The 20,572-nt window shown below is 37.5% G+C and overlaps 2 protein-coding genes across 3 annotated transcripts in view; both read right to left on the bottom strand.

Annotated features, from left to right (window-relative positions):
• Window positions 1-1,775: 1,775 nt before the first annotated feature.
• LOC137018325 (transcription factor Adf-1-like) lies at window positions 1,776-3,078 on the bottom strand. The gene is made up of 3 exons (XM_067382927.1): window positions 2,928-3,078; window positions 2,436-2,617; window positions 1,776-2,252 (listed from the first exon to the last, which is right to left on the bottom strand). Exons 1-3 carry the CDS (start codon window positions 3,076-3,078, stop codon window positions 1,776-1,778), a joined length of 810 nt encoding a protein of 269 aa, XP_067239028.1.
• Window positions 3,079-4,027: 949 nt separating this feature from the next.
• med23 (mediator complex subunit 23) overlaps window positions 4,028-20,572 on the bottom strand; it is a 52,578-nt gene continuing 36,033 nt past the window's right edge. For both annotated transcript variants that reach the window (XM_067384931.1, XM_067384932.1), the window contains 8 exons: window positions 15,876-16,092; window positions 14,571-14,807; window positions 14,300-14,465; window positions 14,135-14,207; window positions 13,727-13,941; window positions 8,442-8,562; window positions 5,975-6,106; window positions 4,028-4,502 (listed from right to left, as the gene is read on the bottom strand). In XM_067384931.1, the coding sequence (XP_067241032.1) occupies window positions 4,311-4,502; window positions 5,975-6,106; window positions 8,442-8,562; window positions 13,727-13,941; window positions 14,135-14,207; window positions 14,300-14,465; window positions 14,571-14,807; window positions 15,876-16,092 (1,353 nt within the window). In that variant the 3' untranslated portion in view covers window positions 4,028-4,310. The remainder of the gene's footprint in view (window positions 4,503-5,974; window positions 6,107-8,441; window positions 8,563-13,726; window positions 13,942-14,134; window positions 14,208-14,299; window positions 14,466-14,570; window positions 14,808-15,875; window positions 16,093-20,572) is intronic.

Below are 20,572 nucleotides of genomic sequence, written 5' to 3'. Positions count from 1 at the left end.
TGATCTCTCAGATATTGTTTTAGGAGGCCTCTGATGTAGAAATTAAAGATTTTTCAGTTTTTTTACATTTTAATTAGGGTAATTTTAGGGTCTTATATTGTAGTAGATAAACTGAAAGAATAGACAGGATGGTAGACCATGTGTCGAGGGCAGAGATCTAAGTATTATCCATCAAATTATAATTTCAATGCAAATAAAATTCCACTACTACATTCAAACAATACAGTCTGGCTGGCCTATTATGCTCTCTACTTATCATACTAAAAGAACACATTCATCCCCCCAGAGCACTTACAGGTTCATATTCAAGACCATTCATACCTGTCCCTGAACAATGCAACAGGCATCTCCCCCAAAATCCAAAACATAAAGAGCCTAATGCTGACCTATAAACACTTCTTCAACCCAATAGCATTGTGAGGACGAACAATAGAACCCATTAACTATGTAAATGTGATCTTGAGAGAAAAAAACATTTGCAGGCATTTTTTTAAATTTTTGAAAGTGATGTTGTAATTCTGCAGAAGTGGGCTTTGCAGGGTTAATTCAAGAATGTCAAAATCACTGAGTTATTAATGGTCTGACGAGTTAAACTAATTTCTTTTAATTATATTGTTTTTTAGTGCCCAGACACAGTGGAAGAGTGGCAGCAAGTAGCCGTTGGATTCCAGAATCAGTGGCATTTCCCAAATTGCCTGGGTGCTCTGGATGGAAAGCACATTAACATTCGTCCCCCTCCAGGATCTGGATCTAAATTCTTCAACTACAAGCATACATTCTCAATAGTGCTTATGGCACTGGTAGACAGCAACTACAGATTTCTGTATGTTGATGTGGGCTGCAACGGGCGCATTTCAGATGGTGGAGTGTTTGGGGGATGCTCATTGCAGGATGCCTTGGAGAAAAGAACATCCAACATTCCTGCACCTGCACCACTTCCTGAATCAGACCAGCTGGCCCCTTACTGCATTGTGGCTGATGAGGCATTCCCCTTAAAGGAATACCTCATGAAGCCATACCCGAACCGCAAGCTGTCTGTAGAGCAACGCATATTCAATTACAGACTTTCGCGAGCTCGAAGGGTGGTTGAAAATGCATTTGGCATCCTGGCAAATCGTTTTCGCGTCCTACTAACCACCATTAATATTCAAAGCACTGCCAAAGTGGAGGACATTGTTTTGTCTTGCTGTGCTCTGCACAACTTTCTGCGCAAAGAGTGCTGTGAAGTGTACATGGCAGGAATCGACCAGGAAGAACAAGATCATGACACTGTCCCTGGAAGATGGAGAGAAGACCCTGGCCTACAGCAGGCCTCTCTGCCACGCACAACCAACAGTACAACACACGCCAAACAGCTCAGGGATAAACTGTGCCAGTACTTTAATTCGGACACCGGTGCAGTGCCCTTTCAGTGGGGCAAAATATAAGCATGTAGCAAACTTGTTTCTTTCCCCCTTGACCTTGGTTTATGTTTTATAACAATGGTGTGAATTTGCAAAATAAAGTTTATATTTTTACATCATTGTGTTTTGTGATTTTTTTTTTTTACATAAAGAACAGTGAAGTACCTTTTACACAAAGTCAGTGTTTTATTTTCAAATGTGCAAAAATAGCATTAAGGTAATTTACAGAAAAATATCAACAGTTGGTATTTAAAATAAATAAAATGTACAGAAATATAAACTTTGCATAAGTACTCTAATATAACGTACAACCAAGCGTGACATATTTACTAAATGCTACAATATCTGTTTACAATTTTGCTACATAAAAAATTACAAGTGTGTATACTGATTGGAAGATGCATCCAGTGCATGGTTGTGGCCCACTGAATATTTGAAAATGCAATTATCAACCTCATGCTGGAAATGTGGCAGTAGATGTGGTGGCAAATTCCGCATTCTGTGTTCAAGATTTTTGCAGTAAGCTGAGATGGCATCATTGGTGTTTTCCTGTGATGCCAACTTTTCCAGAGTTTTGCCGATGGTGCGCATCAAGTTTGTGGATTCCTCGCTGGAGGATTCGTCTTGCATCTTCCTGCGCTTCCCTGGAGGCTTTGGTTTTATGTTGGAGCTTTGCAAATGGTCCTTTCTCATGGCTGTGGACTCAGTTCCACAGATGGTGGATTCAGCCAAGGGTGTACTTGACCGTAGGTCAGCATCACTGAAGCTGGGGTCTTCATGGGTGCCAGTCCAGGTGTCACTGTTGGTACCATCTGAGGGTGAACAGGAATCACTATCAGCCGCAGGTTCCTTAAAAAACATAAGATACAAATGTGACAAGTTAATGTAATGGCTTGACTTAATATGCGGAGTTACTTGTGAATAGACTCTTTTAAAGAAGCACTTGCCATCTTACAAAAAGCAAAATGTTTATTTTATTCTGAAATTAAACAATAAATAAATAAATAAATATAAATATATTTGTTTATTTACCATGATCATTAGATTTGAAGTGCTCTCCTTCCTTTTTGTGTGAGGCTCTAGAAACTGCAGGCGGTTCAGGATCCATTGCTGCCTGCCAGTCTTCTGAGCTCCAGAACTTCCTGAGGGTCCTTGTTTCTTATAACGCATGTATTGGGTTCGCAATGAATCCCACCGCTTCTTGAGCTCTTTTTCTGAGGGACAAAGTAAAATTTTGTAAGCATTAAGTGTTATGGCTGCTTATTTTGTCACTTTAATGAGTATTTGTTATGCCAACAAATGTTACTTTTTGCTGTATTGTTAATTATATTATTAACAATTTGATTAACTTTAATATTATTATGAAATATGAGATGCTAGCACAGCACATATTAATTACTGTCTGTTTCCATAAACAAACTTAGTTTGGTACACACAAAACACTAAAATGGTTATATTAGTTTTACTATGGACTATTGAACAATTACAAACAAGCTTTCTCAATTGCCAAAAAGGAAATCTTACCTGATATGACGAGTTTATTTTCGATCTCACGCCACAGTTCAGCTTTCAGCACACGGTTGACATAACATTTTTCCGTAATGTCATACAAACCCGGCCTTTCCTGGATCATGTTGATCAATTCGTCTTCACTTGCCTCGTTCCAGATAGCCATGTCTTTCACGTACCTAAGGTAAACAATGTGTGTTCCCTCTTGACTTCGTCGTTTACTTGCTTCGTCACTTCCGTTTTTCTTTTCTCATGCACTGGTTCGCTAGCTGAACAGCCAATCAGAATGATCATATGGCCCGACGGCCCGACGAGGTCCAACGCCGATTCAACATTTCGAATCGGCCGAAACAAAGCCGACGAGGACCAACTTCAGCCGACGGTGCAGAACACACCGAGGAAACTTAGTCGGCCGACGAAGAAAAACTGCCCGACGGCCGACCGTCGGCTTGGTGTGTTCCGGCCTTTAGGACATCAATGTGTCGTCACGAGCTGCAGGGTTTAATTTGGATTTGTCTAAGCAAGTTTTATTTACTGTTATAGTTGAAGTTCCCATCTACTGCTATTATTTGACTGACAGACGGCAGCGGTTGCAGTTAAAAAATCATAATTTGCGTTCGACTGAAGAAAAAAAGTCCTCTACATCTTGGATGCCCTGGGGGTAAGCAGATAAACATCAAATTTTCATTTTTGGGTGAACTATATCTTTAAATCAGCTGTGAATATATAGTACAGTGTAATTTATTCCTGAATTTTCAGCATCATTACTCCAGTCTTCAGTGTCACATGATCCTTCAGAAATCATTCTGATATGATGATTTGATGCCCAAGAAACATTTATGATCATTATTATTGGAGGAAACAGTCATATTTTTATGGAAACCGTGATTTTTCAGCATTCTTTGATGAATGGAAAGTTCAACAGAACAGCATTTATTTGAAATAGAATATTTTGTAACATTATAAATGTCACTTTTGATCAATTGAATGCATCCTCGATGAATAAAAGTATTAAAAATGTATACATGTGTTATTATTTATGATTAGTGCTGTAGTTTCAGATACTAATGTCTGGGAATATGACTAATATACACACAAAAAGCACAAAATCAGGTTCATTTAACACATGATTTGTCTTTATTACATATATAAAAAAAAAAGAAATACGACTCAAAGGAAAAAACAAAACAAAAAAACAGATGCTGCTCAATCAAAGTTCAGGCTGAAGGAAAATGTCAGCTCTTCCTAGATGAAAATAAGGCAGGTGATGGAAGTTGAAAGCCTTGTTTAGCGTCTGATGTCACATGATCTTCAGTCATACGGTGTGAGCAGAAGGCAGCCGCACACCTTCGGCTGTTTACACAGTCCTGAGATCAGCAGCGGTGCGTCTGAATGCGCTCACTGCGACACAGACAGAGGGATACTCGAGGGTCCGGCTCCGCTCTGGGCCGCGGGGGACGAGACGCTGGGGGTCTGGGGGACGGGGTTCGCTGTGGAGACGGCCGCCGCCGGCTCCATCTTACTGATGTGAGTGATGAAGCGCAGGCGCAGACGCATCGCCGGCCTCAGCGAACAGATGATCCTCTCCACCTGCACACAGGACACACATCAGACATTTAAAGTGAACTATAAAGTCTTTTGGCCTTTACTAAAATAGGCTTTCATGGTTGAATGTCACCCCCAGTGTAATACCGAATTTAGCACTTTAATCAACAGTTTAAAATGTTACCATATGTCTTGAAGTATCGCAATAATATCGCATTGTGAGTTCAGTATCGAATCGTGACGTGAGGGTATAGAGCGTCATTTGTCCTCAGCAGCACTATGAATAGACACCTCAATATCTGTGTGTGAAAGCTGAAGTTCAGATGATAAAGCACAGGCACACAGGAAACTGATCTTTATTTCCAGTGACTGCTGATACTGAGCTGATATATAAGTGACCTTTGCTGTTTTTCCCCGAGGAAGAAACAAACAAACTCGACCTCCTGCCGCTGCAGACTCACAAACACACTCAACTGAATGACAGCAGCCCATGTGAGACGGACACAGAATAAGGCAAACAGGGACGAGTCTGCCCCAATAATCACAAATGGACAGACTGTCCAACTCAATCTCATGCTAATTTGTAACTATTTTACATTTTGGTGAACTGGTGGCTAATTGATGGTTTCCAGCAGGTTAACCCTTAAATGCATGACTGTTTCGCCAATCATTCTTACATATTCGGGTCTTTATCGACCCGGATCTCTATCTAACACGGAAGGATCTCTACCTGTCGCGATAATATAAAACTCCTCTGATATTAGAGTAACAATTACAGAAGAATAAAATAAATCATATTTTGATACCTTTTGGAGCTTGAAAGGACTCAGTTTGAGCAGATGTTTTATGCCATCATCACTGTCCTCGTCAGAGCTCATTTCCCAGGAAATTCAGCAAATAATGGGCTAGTTTTATGTTTGAGGTCACGGAGATGAGCCCATTCACGATCTCAAACGTATTCTCAAAACTATATAATTTTCAACATCTTCAAAATCAATATTTTGATCGCTAACAGCTTCACCAGATCCATCCAGTAACAGTTACAGTCATATTTGATTGCGTTCAGTACTTGTTCTGCAGTAAATCGCTGAGCCATTTCATGTTTCTCTTATTATTTCGTTTTCTGTCTGAAGGAGTCGTCACTTCAGCATTGTGTATCAGACATTGCCACCTTGTGGAATAAAGGTGAATTGCACTTATTCCATCATCTAAGATTCAATTGTTGTTGTGTAGAAAAAATACACGTACACTGATACACACCTCGGGTCGTTAGCGACCCTATACAATTTTTACAAAAAATGAATACAAAAATAGGCATTCTTTTATAATTTTATGATTTTTTTCTTGTTATATTCTTTATAATGAATTGATTGAGGAATACCAACAAGGTTGATGTCTAATTTAAAAAAAATAAACGAGGAGGAGGGTAGTGAATGACGTGAATGACCCGAGGTATGCATTTAAGGGTTAAGTAGGCCCAATGGAGGTTATGGCCTCAATGTGTGTGTGTGTGTTACCTGGTCTTTAACGCTGTCCCCAGTAAACATGTATTTGATGTGGTACAGGAAGTCACAGATGGGGTCCATATAGGACAAGTGTTTAATGGTCTGGTCCACGGCCTGAAGCATCTCATAAAACGCCACTCCAATCTGAGAGAAGAAGAAACACACTCATTATAATATACATCACAACACTGTTCAACGCTTAACTCATTAATATAGCTTCTTTATATTATTCATTTTTTGTTGACATAACTTGATGTTGGTTCAATCTGATCTGCTCCAAGGCAGGTGTTGTAACTGGGAATTAGTCAGCTGGAGAAATGACAATCCTACAATAAAGGCTTGACTTATGATTATTAACAAAGTCTCTTGAGTCAGTTAAGTCAGCAGCCATCATCATGGGAATCTGTAATCATGCAAGTACAGCTCCCATCTAATTGAACAGGGAAATACTGAAATCACAAAAGCTGATAGACAAACTCACAATAACACATTTCAAATCTGACATTAACGGTATCATAAACGTTTTTTATTAGGATTGTGTGATATGTATCATCTACGATAATAGTCAAGTCACCTTTATTTATATAGCGCTTTTTACAAAGCAGATTGTGTCAAAGCAGCTTTACATTGATAAGTGGTATATAATTTTTCCTTTTAAAGAATAGTGTCAATGCAGGCAGATCAAAAGCACTGTTGAATAAATGTCAAGGATACTGTTGAATATCAAATGTCAAGTCAAATTAAATTAAATTAGGGCTGCACGATTAATCGTATTTTATCACGATAACAATATCTGCTTCTCTCGATTGATTTTAAATAATCGTCACAATATTGGCCCGCTCTATGAAAATGAACATAATTTGGAAATATTGGAAGTAATATTAGGAATTTCGCTGTTTTATCTTTTGAAGTTCCTAAAGGTAATACCGAATTTTTGTTTTAACGATGTGTTAACTGACGTCACTCAATTTTTAAAAACAACCAAACAAATATTGTACATGCTGAATATCAGCATGATTGCAAATTTTATACAACACTTAAATAAATATGATAATACAAAGTGAGTTACATTTCAGACACAATATTGTGTTTTTGCTCTACTTCAAGACACAAAATGTATCTAAACAAAGTCATGTCTCTGAGCAACACACTGGTGTTTTGTTATTGAATGTCTCTATATATTTGAATGATTTGGTTGAGTAAATGATTCAATGACTCACTCAAAGACAGTTGCTTGCTTTGTTTCTAAATGAATCAGGCATTTGAATGAATCAGTTAAATAAATGATTCAATGACTCAGAGTAAAAGACAGTGACTGGTGGTTTTAATTGGTGATGCTTTTACATTTAAAAACAACATTTTATTTTGTCCATCATTTTACATTTCTATATTTACATTTTTATTCTTTAAAATAATCTCATAACATTATTTGCAATTGTAATTGCAGTGTAAGTGCATTCCTGTCACCGCTGAGTTGCATTAAATGTCACTTCACATGCAGCTTCAGTGCCTCCTCTGCAGTGCAAAGATGGATTTTGGTGAAACTGGTTTAATTTAATTAATAGCAGTATCTTAATATTGTAATTAAATTCATTGATTAAATGTAAGAATTTGACATACATCTAATAAGATTAGAAATTCTTGTTTTAAACTTCTAATTCATGACCAGAGTTTTCTCCGTGCTTCCGCATTCGTGAAAACGTCATTCCAGCGAAACTAGACCCGCGTATGCCCATTACTGGAAGCCAGTGATTATGGATTATAAAGTTATAAATATGGATATTTTTCTTACAAAAACCCATCACTTTGCTTCAGAAGGCTTTTATTAACACCTGGAGACATATGGATTATTTTTATGGATGGATGGATGGATGCACTTTTTTATGCTTCAAAAATTAGTACCGTTCACTCCCATCTTGGAAGAGCCAGGATATTTTTAATAAAACTCTGATTGTGTTCGTCTGAAAGAAGGAAGTCATATACACCAAGGATGGCTTGAGGGTGAGTAAAGTATCAGGTAATTTTAATTTTTGGGTGAACTTTGGGTGGGCAAATATCACTGTTGTGAACGAATCACTGCACAGAATATGAAGAATAAACCAGTCAAGGTACCAGCACTGCTGAAACACATCTGATCCAGACCTGGTTATCAACGGCAGATTTAGCAGTCACAGTGTTCAGTGATGGTCAGCAGGTGTAAGGAGCTTAAGGGTTTCTGGGTAAATGGGGTCAGTGTGTAGAGATCACTTTAATTAGATGGACTTCTTCAAACAGCCCCACAGGAGCACAGCATGAACCACTCGACTCGGCTCAAGCACTCTCTAAGTGTGTGTGTCCACTGCATGTGTGCAGGCCTGTGGTCTAATCAAGTCTCTTAGTTTCCTGTGCTGCTCTCTTCACTCTCCCATGAGGCTTTGCTTTGAAGAATCGAAGTGAGTGTGACTGAAATGGGCAGGTGTGTGAGTGTGTGTGGCTCTACCTCCAGCATGCATCTGGTCCTCTCCTGCTGGAAGCGCTGCAGAAACGGCCCCACCAGGTGATACACGTACAGCAGCTGGAACTCAGTCTTCACGATGGGTTTCAGCACCTCCGACAGGAACCTGACGCACACAATCACATCATGTGAAGACTGTGGTAAAATCACTGCAACACACAGTGTCCAGCAGCAACAGAAATATGATGAAGACACCAATGATCAATCAATACTTACACATGTTGGCCTGATGAACTCCATTCAAACTACATAAACTACCAAGAAATGTAACAACTGTAGCACAGAATTAAAGTCACCACAATTCCTGTTTTTTATGGAATATTACAGTGTTTATGTATTCTAAATTATTTATCTGTGAAGATCAATAATCTTGATCAGGTCATAATCTTGAATCAGAATATCTTCTCCTCCCTCTTGCAGCATCATCTGTTCCCTAATGAGCATAAGATCCACCAATAGCAAACCACAACCATCCAATCAATTCCCCACAGACAACATCAAGCCCCGCCCTACATTTGTTCTTGTTTGCGAAGCGTTTCACTCAAATATACGTCTCAATAGGGAAGAAAAGACTAACTTTCCATTTCATGCAGTGGTGTCAGTGTTTTACTACGGCTCATCTCATCAGAGTCACAATTAGTCTGATTAATGAAGATCTGTTCGCAGCGTATGACATCATCATGACTCATGACACTATATATTTGAATGATTTGGTTGAGTAAATGATTCAATGACTCACTCATAAAGACAGTCGCTTGCTTTGTTCCTAAATGAATCAGGCATTTGAACGAATCAGTTAAATAAATGATTCAATGACTCAGAGTAATAATACAGTGACTTGTCGCCACCTACTGGTGGTTTTAATTGGAAACATTTTTACATTTAAAAACATAATTTTATTTTGTCCACCCTTTTATATTTCTATATTTACATTTTTATTCTTTAAAGACTAAGAAAATATGGAAACGGAAAGCTTTCCATTTCATGCAGTGGTGTCGGTGTTTTACTACGGCTCTGAACACAACTCAACCCATCGCAGTCATAATTAGTCTAAATAATGAAGATCTTTTCACAGTGGATGACATCATCATGGCCCAGACTCACATCGATCTGACTGGAGGTCATGAATTCAGAACATTAAACCCATTTCCACTTGAAACACAATGACCTTCTGTTATTGATCATTTCACAGGCGAAGGATGAGCTTCATGAATTTGTTACAGGTGAAATGTGAAGCGTCTCCTACAAGACTTCCTCTCAGTTGAATGCTCAACACTGACTCAACCAATGGAGGGAGTCTTTGGGTGTTTGGGGCAGGATGACTGACGCAAATCAGCCATTTTGATTTGATGGTGACTTTAAACACCTTTGAGCGATGATTATTGAAACACAAGCTCTGATGCGAGTGTGAACAGACTCCAGTGTTTCATTATGTGTGGAGCAGTAGATAGTGACACAGAACAGAGGTTTAGCACCGTCACAGTCACATGAACAGCAGCAGCTGTGGGAGCAAACAGATGGCACGAGTGCAGAGGCCACGCGAGATGATGCAGGAGTGTGCTAACGTTCCCCTGTTGCTGCAGACGGAGTGTGTCAGACGCTGAAGACAGGCTGTTAAGCGCGTCTTATCACAGCTCCTCTAGGAGCCGCCTGTCACTGAATTATCTGTGTGTGCATGGACACCATCCCAGACGTCACAGTGCTGTCAGCAGAGGACTAGCAGGCACAGTTTAACAGACGTCTTTACACATCAAAACAAACAGAGCATGTGACTGACGCCTCGCAGCACAAACAGACTACAAAACACACACACACACACACACACACACACACTACCGTTCAGAAGCTTGAGGTCAGCATTATTGTTTATTCTTTAAAGAATTTAAAACTTTTATTCAGCAAAGACAAATTCAATTGATCAAAAGTGGCATTTATAATAATCTAAATCAAATAAATGCTGTTTTTTTTAACTTTCTATTCATCAAAGAATCCTGAAGAATAAAATATATGATGGTTTCCACAAAAATCTGACTATTTTCAACACTGATAATAATTGTAAATGTTTCTTGAGCAGCAAATCAGCATTTTTAGAATGATTTCTGAAGGATCATACAAAACGGATTATCATTTGAAAAGACAAAAAATGGGTTGTGAACAAATAATGAAGTCTTAGTAAGTGCATAAGTGGCATTCTGACAGAACTGACATGTAGATGAATAACAAACTTGAGTTCATTTTTCACTACATTTTTTCACGAACGAAAACGAGACGATGACTAAATAAAGTATAAAAACGAGACAAAAATGAAGATATCCAGCCAGATATATGGGAAGATATCCAGTCAGGACCGCTGTCCGTTGTGGAAGATGCGCACATGTGTAATGTGCTGATTTAATCGCGGGAAACGCCGCGCTGTTGCGCCCTCTATAGGCTCGCCCAGCAGCACTTCAGACTGCTTCACAATTAATGAATACTGCAAATTTATGCCATGAGATTCATTACTTGAAATAAACATTAGCTGAAAAAAAATAAATAAATACATAAAAATGTAAACTTATTTTATTTCATCTACTTTCTAAGCTTTAGCTTAACCTGAGGTATTAAAATAAAAAAAAATAAAAACTTATAGACATTTAAAAGCAAAAACTAAAAGACAAACACACAAAATTACTAAAACTTTTAACTAAAATTACAATGAAAGCAGAAAAACTAAAAATCAAATCTAATAAAAAAATTTAAACAAAAACTATAATAGTACCTCAATGATAAGTGTGTCAATCCCTGAATTTTGCTCTTTCGCGTGTTTTTGCAAGTCAAAAACTGTCCGCTTTGGCGAGCAAAGTACAGCTGGGTGAACATAATCAGTTTGGTGAATATCAGATGTACCTATATCAGTGTATAGGATTTGTGTATTGTTAGAGAAATGCTTAATGCATTACAGTTTAACTAAATTAGATTTTAGTCAGCTAAATCTACTGTAGATTTAGTCGACTAAAACTAGACTAAAACTAAAACAATTTCCGATGACTAAAATATAACTAAAACTAAATGGCATTTTAGTCAAAAGACTATGAGTAAAACCAAAATTAACACTGGCGTTTACTGATAATTGTACAACTTGGAACGTTTGTCAACCAATCAGATTCAAGCATTCTACAGCCTCGTAGTATAACAGTAAATGGGTCATTCTACAGAAACGTCCACTTTTCTGTCCCTAGACTTTACAGAAATATTACACTTGAAAAACACTTTAGGATTACAATTTTTTATATATTTTAATATGAAACAATATGATATTTGAACAATTAAACCTTGAGCCTTCAATGTTGCAATATTTGTTTTTTAATTCCAAGCGCCACAGAAGTGCTCATCCCCACAGTCATGTACAGAGGGAAAGGGCTTTATTTTGAGGTCAGAAACAGGTTTTTCTACCATTTCAAATACAATAATGTATACATAACTATCAAATATATCATGTAAATGACATAAAAAAAAAACAAATGCCAAATAAATATTATAAAATATATAATGAATGTAGTGGTCCCCTGGTGTTGTGTCACTGGTGTTACCTTTAACAAAAATCTCTTATTTTGAAATAAATAATCACACTGATGACATCACTTGACTTCCTTCTTCCTATTTCCTGAAGATCCATTAAGAAAGACACATGGAAAGCCCACTATCTCTTTTCAGTTATCAGAAATTTTAATTAGAAAATCATAATTTCATATGAAGCTTTTAGTTGATGTCACTGGTGTGACCTACTTTATTGCTAGGTAATTAAAAAAAAAACTAGAATACAAATGGATTAAACTACTTGATTTAGTGAATATTTCATGATTGATAACATGTGGTTTGATACCTTGCAGCAGCCATTTTGTAAAATGCATTTTTCATTAAAAATGTCACTGGTATTCCTGTCACTGATGTTACCTTTTTATGAAAATGTCACTGGTGTTACAGTCACTGATGTTACCCATTTATAGATAAACTTTATTTAAAGCTATTCATTTAGTTATTTTGCATAAAATAGCACTAAGATTACATGATTATAAATTTTCTTTCTCATTGTTAATTCTCCTTTGGCTAGAAATGGCTAAATTAAGGATATATGGCTAAATTCAGTGCAGCGCCTTTACGGACAGCATATTTTACAGACAGTTTTAAAACGTTTTTTTTTTTATGATCTTTTACTGACTGCTTTCACTAAGTGTCAATGATAGTCTTTTATTGTACACCAAATGTAAAAATTTAGTCCAATCTACTTAATTATAGTTGAAAAATGAAGGATCTTTGGTCCTATGTATACGTCACTGGTTATTCATTGTGTCACTGGTGTTACTGTTTTTTGTCTGTCACATTAAATAAAATGTGTCATATGTGACATAATTTTACATCCAATGAATTCTGCTACACTCAAGAATTAAGATTTAAAGGATTGCATCATTACTTTTTTATAACTGTTTTTCAAATATTTTCATTGTTATAGCAAATAAGCATGGTTGCGCAATTGAATTATCATCATTCAATCACACTTTTAACTAACCTGATTAAAATAAATAACACATAATCTCCTTATTTTTTGCATTATCATTATTATTCTAACTCTGACTGCATGTTCTGAAAAAATTGAAAAATAATATTTCATAAAAACATTTGAAAATGCCAGAGAAGTAAGGTAACACCAGTGACAAAAAAAGGGGACATGCAGTCTTTAAATAAATGTACAAAAAAAATAAAAAATCGTTAAGCTGTCATTTATGTGTATTAATAAAGTCTAAGTGTAATATAATTATGTTGTCTAAGTTTAAATGTTAAAAAAAGAAATACATTTTAAGACATTTTGTCATACCAAAAGTGGACGTTTCTGTAGAATGACCCAAATCAAAAGCATCTATTGGCATGAATGTGCAGTATTCAGTGTGCTCATGTTTAATGAAATCATAGACTTTTGTCTAATTTTAATACTTTTTAAATTTAAGACCTCTTAATATGATAATTAAGACTTTTTTAAATACCATTTAAGTTAGTTAAGACATTTTATAACCTTAAGTTTTAATCTGAGAACTGGTCAAAATTTTAAAGTCTGTGCATCCTAATTTAAAAAAAAAAGTAAAACAAATTATGCAAAATATAGTTTAAGAGATATTACGAACTATTTACGGCCAGTAAAAGTCTCTCTGCACTACAGGGAGGTGTGGTAAAAAGTTTCGGACCCTGAGCAGGGTGTATTGGCACTGGGTATTTTTCAGACAGGTCTGATGTCTTACTTGGGAATGAGGGAGAGCTGTCCGATGCTGGAGTGGTGCCAGACGGCGTGTGCCAGTGCCAGGATGTAGCTGCAGTGCATCTCTGAGTACGACTGGTGACAGGCAGTGAAGTCCAGCAGCTGGAAGGGGTAACCGACCCACTCCGCCTCCGAACTCAGAACCGGACTGCTGATCACGCTCACGATACGGTCGTGAAGGACGATCCAGTACGGCTCCTGAGCAAGAGAGACGGAAAACAAGAGAAAATTACCTTCACTTGCAGCGTGATTTTGAGTTCAAAATGTGTGTCACAGCAAGGCCAGGCAAGGAAGAGGGTCTAAATGCAGCTTCTGACTTTATTTAACAAAATAACTAAGAGAAGGTACGCCTGAGAAAACAAATGAAACAACAACGAGACAGCGTCCGTACAGGAAGAGCAGTGATAACCAGTCCGATCGCGTTCATCCAGGCCGTGATGTTCTCACGGGGAACCAGCGGCTGGCTGCAAAACACACACCAAACCCATAATTCAACACACAACATGTGAATGAATATGTATCTCATTTGTTATAAGTGCTGCTGATGACCTCTGACCTCTTGAGCACCACATTGAGCAGAGCGTTTCCCACGTCTTTGCCCGGCACAGCCAGAGCCATGAGCTCCACACAGGTGACGTGTAGCGCGTGCGCGGCCGGGTTGGGAAACTCGTTGAAGCGCCAGTCACAGTTGGGGAACGGCCCCGGGGATTTACCTGCCATGGGTGGATTCGGTTAAGAAAATTCTCACAATTCATCTCAGGTTGTAAATACAGAAAACATCCCTGTATCTCATCTGTATTATTGTGAGGGCGCCCAGTAAAGGATATTATCCACCAGCCGCCCGATGAGTTTGCAGTAGTACGTGTCGTCGGGGATCCAGACGTTGTCGTCGCGGGGGTTCATTCCACACTTCAGGTAGGTCTCGCTGAGACACCAGCCAGGGGTGCGGTTGTCCTTGAGCGAGCTCATGATGGCATGGACCAGCTTCCTCTTCAGGTTGGTGCGATCTCGCAGGTGCCTCTCGTAATAATGCAGCGTGTTGTACAGGTACGTCACCGGACGATCTGCATGTTAATGATAGAAAAAAGTCATCAATTTATCACAATTCAAGAACTGTGTGTTCTTCAGTAAGAAATAATATTATTTAAGTTATTGTGGGGAGAAGAAATATTTTTCCAGTTTCCATATTAGAATTTTGATTTAGAGTTTAATATTTTAACCAGTTTTTACAAGATGTAATATAAGTCTAAGGTGTCCCCTGAATGTGTCTGTGAAGTTTCAGCTCAAAATAACTCAGATTTTTTTAATTTTTTTTTTTTAACTGCCTATTTTGAAGCATCATTAAATATGCACAGATTAAGCGTGTGCGGCCCCTTTAAATCTCGCGCTCCCTGCCCCCTGAGCTCTCGACTATAATACAGTGCATTTACAAAGTTCACACAGCTAATATAACCCTCAAATGGATCTTTACACGATGTTCGTCATGCATACTGCATGCATGCATTGGATCATGTGAGTGTAGTATTTATTTGGATGTTTACATTTGATTCTGAATGAATTTGAGGCTGTGCTCTGTGGCTAACGGCTAACTGTATGTCATTTGAACTCTTGTTATTCAACTATGCCAAGGTAAATTACATTTTTCAATCGATGGCACATTTAATACATTAAAGAGGACCCTTTTTCAAAGTCTTGATGTTGTTTTTGTGCTCTACTAGATTGAATGTTGATTATTCTCCTCATATTCTCATTGTTGCAGCTCCTCTCTTCCCAGTCTGTCAGTATCGCTCTGTTTAGTTCCTGTCTCCATGAAACCCCTCCTTCTGAAAAGCACAAAGTGTGATTGTGTTTGGGAAATGTCCCGCCCCTTACCATAACCACCAGTTACAACACACTACTAACTAACTCAACCAGGCCCCGCCCCTTTATTCTGCGCATTAATTATTTAAATGAGGAATATTGTGAAGAAAATGGAGGCGTTTTAGAAACACTGACACCGATATAGAGAAGAACTGGAACTGGAGGGACTTTTTAGAGACAGACGAACGTGAAAAAGCAGAATAGCTCCTAATTTATAAATTTCAACACTTTTACTTCCCAGCTTGAGATCCACGACCTTCCATGACTCTCACCATGAAACTTGTAGAGCCCCCCCAGGTGATCGAGCAGCGTCTCCAGAGACTTCGACACGGGCAGCAGCTCCAGGAAGCGATGGATGACGATGTCGAACACAGGAAGGAAGCGCAGACACACGTTACCGAAGTAGATGGGCAGGTACTGCGACTGCAGCTGAATGGGAGGGTTGACCTGCTCTGCCAGACCTTCGAAGTACAGCTTCTCTGGATACTTCTGCACGGGCCAACAGTGGAGAGGAGCTCGTTACGAACAAAACCAACATCACGTCTCCATTCCCAGATTCAGAGACAACTATAATTCAGTCACTCAATAACTGACAATACTGGAGGCTGGATGAGCACACCACTGTTTTCTGCAGACCTGCTTGATAGCTGAATCAACTGTGTTTCATAATTGATAAACTTTGCAACATCACAGTTATTGAACTGAACTGAATCAACAGTAAACTGACTCAAAGTGAATAACACTATTGTCTTATGCTGAACTGGCTTATAGCTGAATTGAACTCAACTGATTAACAGAGTTATTGAACTGACCTGAATTGATCTCAATAATGAAACTATTGTCTTTTTAGAGCTGATTTACAGCTGAATATGAATTTGTCTCATATTTGATGAAATCTGCATCATTTATTCTGTTATTACTGTGAAGTGGCTTTGAAAAGTGCTTTAGAAATAAAGGTGACTTGACATGAGCTGGACCAACCTTCATAATACAATTATTTCAGTTGAACATTTATGGTATTTCATAGGTTATGGCTTATTTGAATTAAAGGTGCCGTAGAACGTCTTTTTAAAAGATGTAATAAGTCTAAGGTGTCCCCTGAATGTGTCTGAAGTTTCAGCTCAAAATACCCCATAGATTTTTTTTTTTAATTCATATTTTTAACTGCCTATTTTGGGGCATCATTAAATATGCGCCGATTCAGGCTGTGGCACCTTTAAATCTCATGCTCTCCGCCCACGGAGCTACAAAAACAAAGTTTACACAGCTAATATAACCCTCAAAATGGATCTTTACAAAGTGTTCGTCATGCAGTATGTCTAATCGTGTAAGTATAGTATTTATTTGGATGTTTACATTTGATTCTGAATGAGTTTGATAGTGCTCCGTGGCTAAAGCTAACATTACACACTGTTGGAGAGATTTATAAAGAATGAAGTTGTGTTTATGAATTATACAGACTGCAAGTGTTTAAAAATGAAAATAGTGACGGTTCTTGTCTCCGTGAATACATTAAGAAATGATGGTAACTTTAACCACATTTAAACATTTAGAAAGACAATTTACAAATATCACTAAAAATATCATGTTATCATGGATCATGTCAGTTATTATTGCTCCATCTGCCATTTTTCACTATTGTTCTTGCTTGCTTACCTAGTCTGATGATTCAGCTGTGCACAGATCCAGACATGTAATCCCTTTCATAATGTTGGGAACATGGGCTGGCATATGCAAATATTGGGGGCGTACATATTAATGATCCCGACTGTTACGTAACAGTCAGTGTTATGTTGAGATTCGCCTGTTCTTCTGAGGTCTTTTATACAAATGAGATTTATATAAGAAGGAGAAAACAATGGAGTTTGAGACTCACTGTATGTCATTTCCATTTACTGAACTCTTGATATTCAACTATGCCAAAATATATAAATTTTTTAATTCTAGGGCACCTTTAAGTGTTAGTTCACCCAGAAATGAAAATTCTGTCATCAGTTAATATCTCTCCTTTACAAACCCATACGACTTTCTATCATCTTTGGAACACAGATTATATTTTTAATGAAACCCAAGATTTTTGTCCCTCCATTGAAACTGCATTCCACAAAACACTTTGAGCTACTATTTTTACCATATTTCATATGCATGCATATTGATTAATTTATGTGTGAATTAAATCTGTTCATCATATAAAACGATTGTATTTCTTCTGAACACTTAAATTGAACCGCTCCATTCGTATGGCTTACTTTTACACTTGAACTTTTTGAAGCATCAAGTTTTGGATGTGTGGACATTGAATGGAGGGACAGAAATCGCTCAGGTTTCATTAAAAATATCATCCTTTGTGTTTTTAAGATGAATGAAAGTCATACAGATTTGAACGACATAAGGTTAAATAATGACCATTTTTGGATGAACTATCACTTTAAAACTTAAGCCCCGTTTACACCAAAAACGATAACTATATTAGCGTCCACACCAGCGGACGATATCGTTTGGTTAATTATAAACGTGTGCATCTGTCTGTCTAAATGCTCAAGCTCTTTAAAGCAGGATGGATTCTGATTGGCTGTCAATGTTTTTAGCTTTCATCAGCTGAAAGTGCTTCTAACTATATTATTTTCTCTCTGCTATTCTTTTACATTTATAACAAATTTTAAAACTATTTATCATTATCATCCCTGGTGTGAACGGGGCTTCAGGTTTAGCCAATAAGTGTTGGATATTTCAGTCTTTACCCAGTAGATAACAGCTGTACTGCAAGTAAGAAAACAGCTGACGGGGACGTGACCAAGTCCACTGATAAACATCTCAAGAATACCTCTCTTACAAAACTCAAGAGCGGTCACATGTTGGCTTTGCCTTATGGTTGGGTTCAGCTCCGCTGAATTATGTTGTGTTTGCCATTCAGCACAGATACACACAAGACGAAATGTCACGGCAATCAGAGGTCAATCTCTACTTAAAATGCCACAGAGAAACAAAGATGGGGGATAATAACTGTTTATGACATTTCAGACACTCATCAAGCCTGATATTTGGCTGAATATCCTGCACTGAGATGGTTTTCTGTTTCCTCTCTAAAGGTCAACAATAGAATTATACACAAATCCATATGTAACGTGCATCTGCTGAACCGTACACAGTCTCTGGGTAGCCAGCATTTGCTGTGTGTTTCATTATTTAACTCTGCAGGTCACACAAGAACAAATGTGTATTTACACAGATTGAACAGCTTGGCAAGTAGTGGTCTGAGCATGAAGGACATAAATCAACCACAGTACAGTCAGATGAAAAGAAATCAAGTGCAAATGATTGAAAAAGGTGCCTGTTACCAGACTGAAACAATGAGTGAGTAAGTTAGTTAACTGGATTAGTGAAAGTTTGTGAGCTTAATGCTATCAAATCTGGGAAAGATATTCAGAGTTTTTTTGAGAGACTCTTAGTAGCAAATAAATGAGATAATCACAACTGTATTCAGTTTGCTTTGTTATGTCTGTTAAATAATCAATATGGGATAGATGGAAAATCTGACACTACACACATTTTTGTAATAATTTGCTGCACTATCTTTAATGTACACCACTGCTGCTGCCATTATCTAATGCTGAAACAACTAGGGCTGTGTGATATTGACAAAAAACATATCTTGATATTTTCTGGGATTTTGTCCATAACGATAATTAGACAAAATTTAGATGAGTGTTTTTGTGCTGCATCTTGACTGATGATATTTGCCACTTTAAATGGATTTCAAGTGGCTTTTTTTTTTACCTTATTAAATCAAATTCTTATCCAGCTATTACCAAATGAAATCAATATCAACAAAATCCATCTTTGCACAGCAGATTTGGCACAGAAGTTGATGTGGCATTTAGATGTGTTTAATGCAGCTCAGAGGTGGCTTGAAGGCATTTGCACTTTACAATTGCATAAATGATACACCCTTTTAGTGCCGACGTCACAATTACGTCACGGGGTTAGCTGGAGGCAAAACAAAGGGATTCATATCAGGTAAGGTTGAATAAACTATTGTTTTTTATGGCTTGGATACATGTCTAAAGATTTCCGATGTGTGCCCACCTAATCAGAAATGATGATCAGTAACGCTAAACTTTTTATCTGCCAATCTGGTTCTGTCCGTTAAAGTTAACTTCTTCAAATAACAATCGCGGTCCCGCACAGTGAGTGACCTTACATATTCAGATAAAATCTGAAAATCTGATAAAATAATATCTGAATTTTCTCCAGTCATTGTTAAAAAAAAGTGGAATCATTCAGTGACATTCAGCCTCCACCTAAGCTCCACCCACAAAAAACATCACAATGTTTACTGTAGAGTGTAACAGTTTGTGTGTTTGGTGCGTTATTGTGTAGCAGGTTCTGTGATTAGTGCGTTTTAGTGTGTAGCAAGTTGTGTTTTCGGGTGCACGTTAGCATGTGGTAAATTTGGTGTGTGTTGTTAGCAGGTTGTGTTTGGTGCGTTAACTTGTAACAGGTTGTTCAGTGTGTTTTAGTGTGTAGCAAGTAGGGCTGCAATGATTAATCGCGATTAATCGTTTGCAAAATAAAAGTCTGTGTTTACGTAATATATATGTGTGTGTTCTGTGTATAATAATTATATATATATAAATACACATACATACAGGTATAAAGTTTAGAAATATATGCATGTATTATAAATATATATATATATATTTATATATATTTTATATTACATATAAATATTTTATATATAAATATAAAATTTTTCTTAAATATATACATGAATGGGGGTGTATTTATATATACATAATTATTATACACAGAACACACACATATATATTACGTAAACACAGACTTTTATTTTGCAAACGATTAATCGCAAATAATCATTGCAGCCCTAGTAGCAAGTTGTGTTTTCGTTGTGTGTTAGCATGCAGTAAGTTGCGTTTGGTGTGTGGTGTTAGGGCGTAACAGGTTGTGA

This window comes from Chanodichthys erythropterus, chromosome 4 (genome assembly GCF_024489055.1).
Source record: "Chanodichthys erythropterus isolate Z2021 chromosome 4, ASM2448905v1, whole genome shotgun sequence".
Classification (NCBI taxonomy): domain Eukaryota; kingdom Metazoa; phylum Chordata; class Actinopteri; order Cypriniformes; family Xenocyprididae; genus Chanodichthys; species Chanodichthys erythropterus.
The sequence above is the reverse complement of the archived record's forward strand: the minus strand, read 5'-3'. Positions and strand labels throughout refer to the sequence as shown.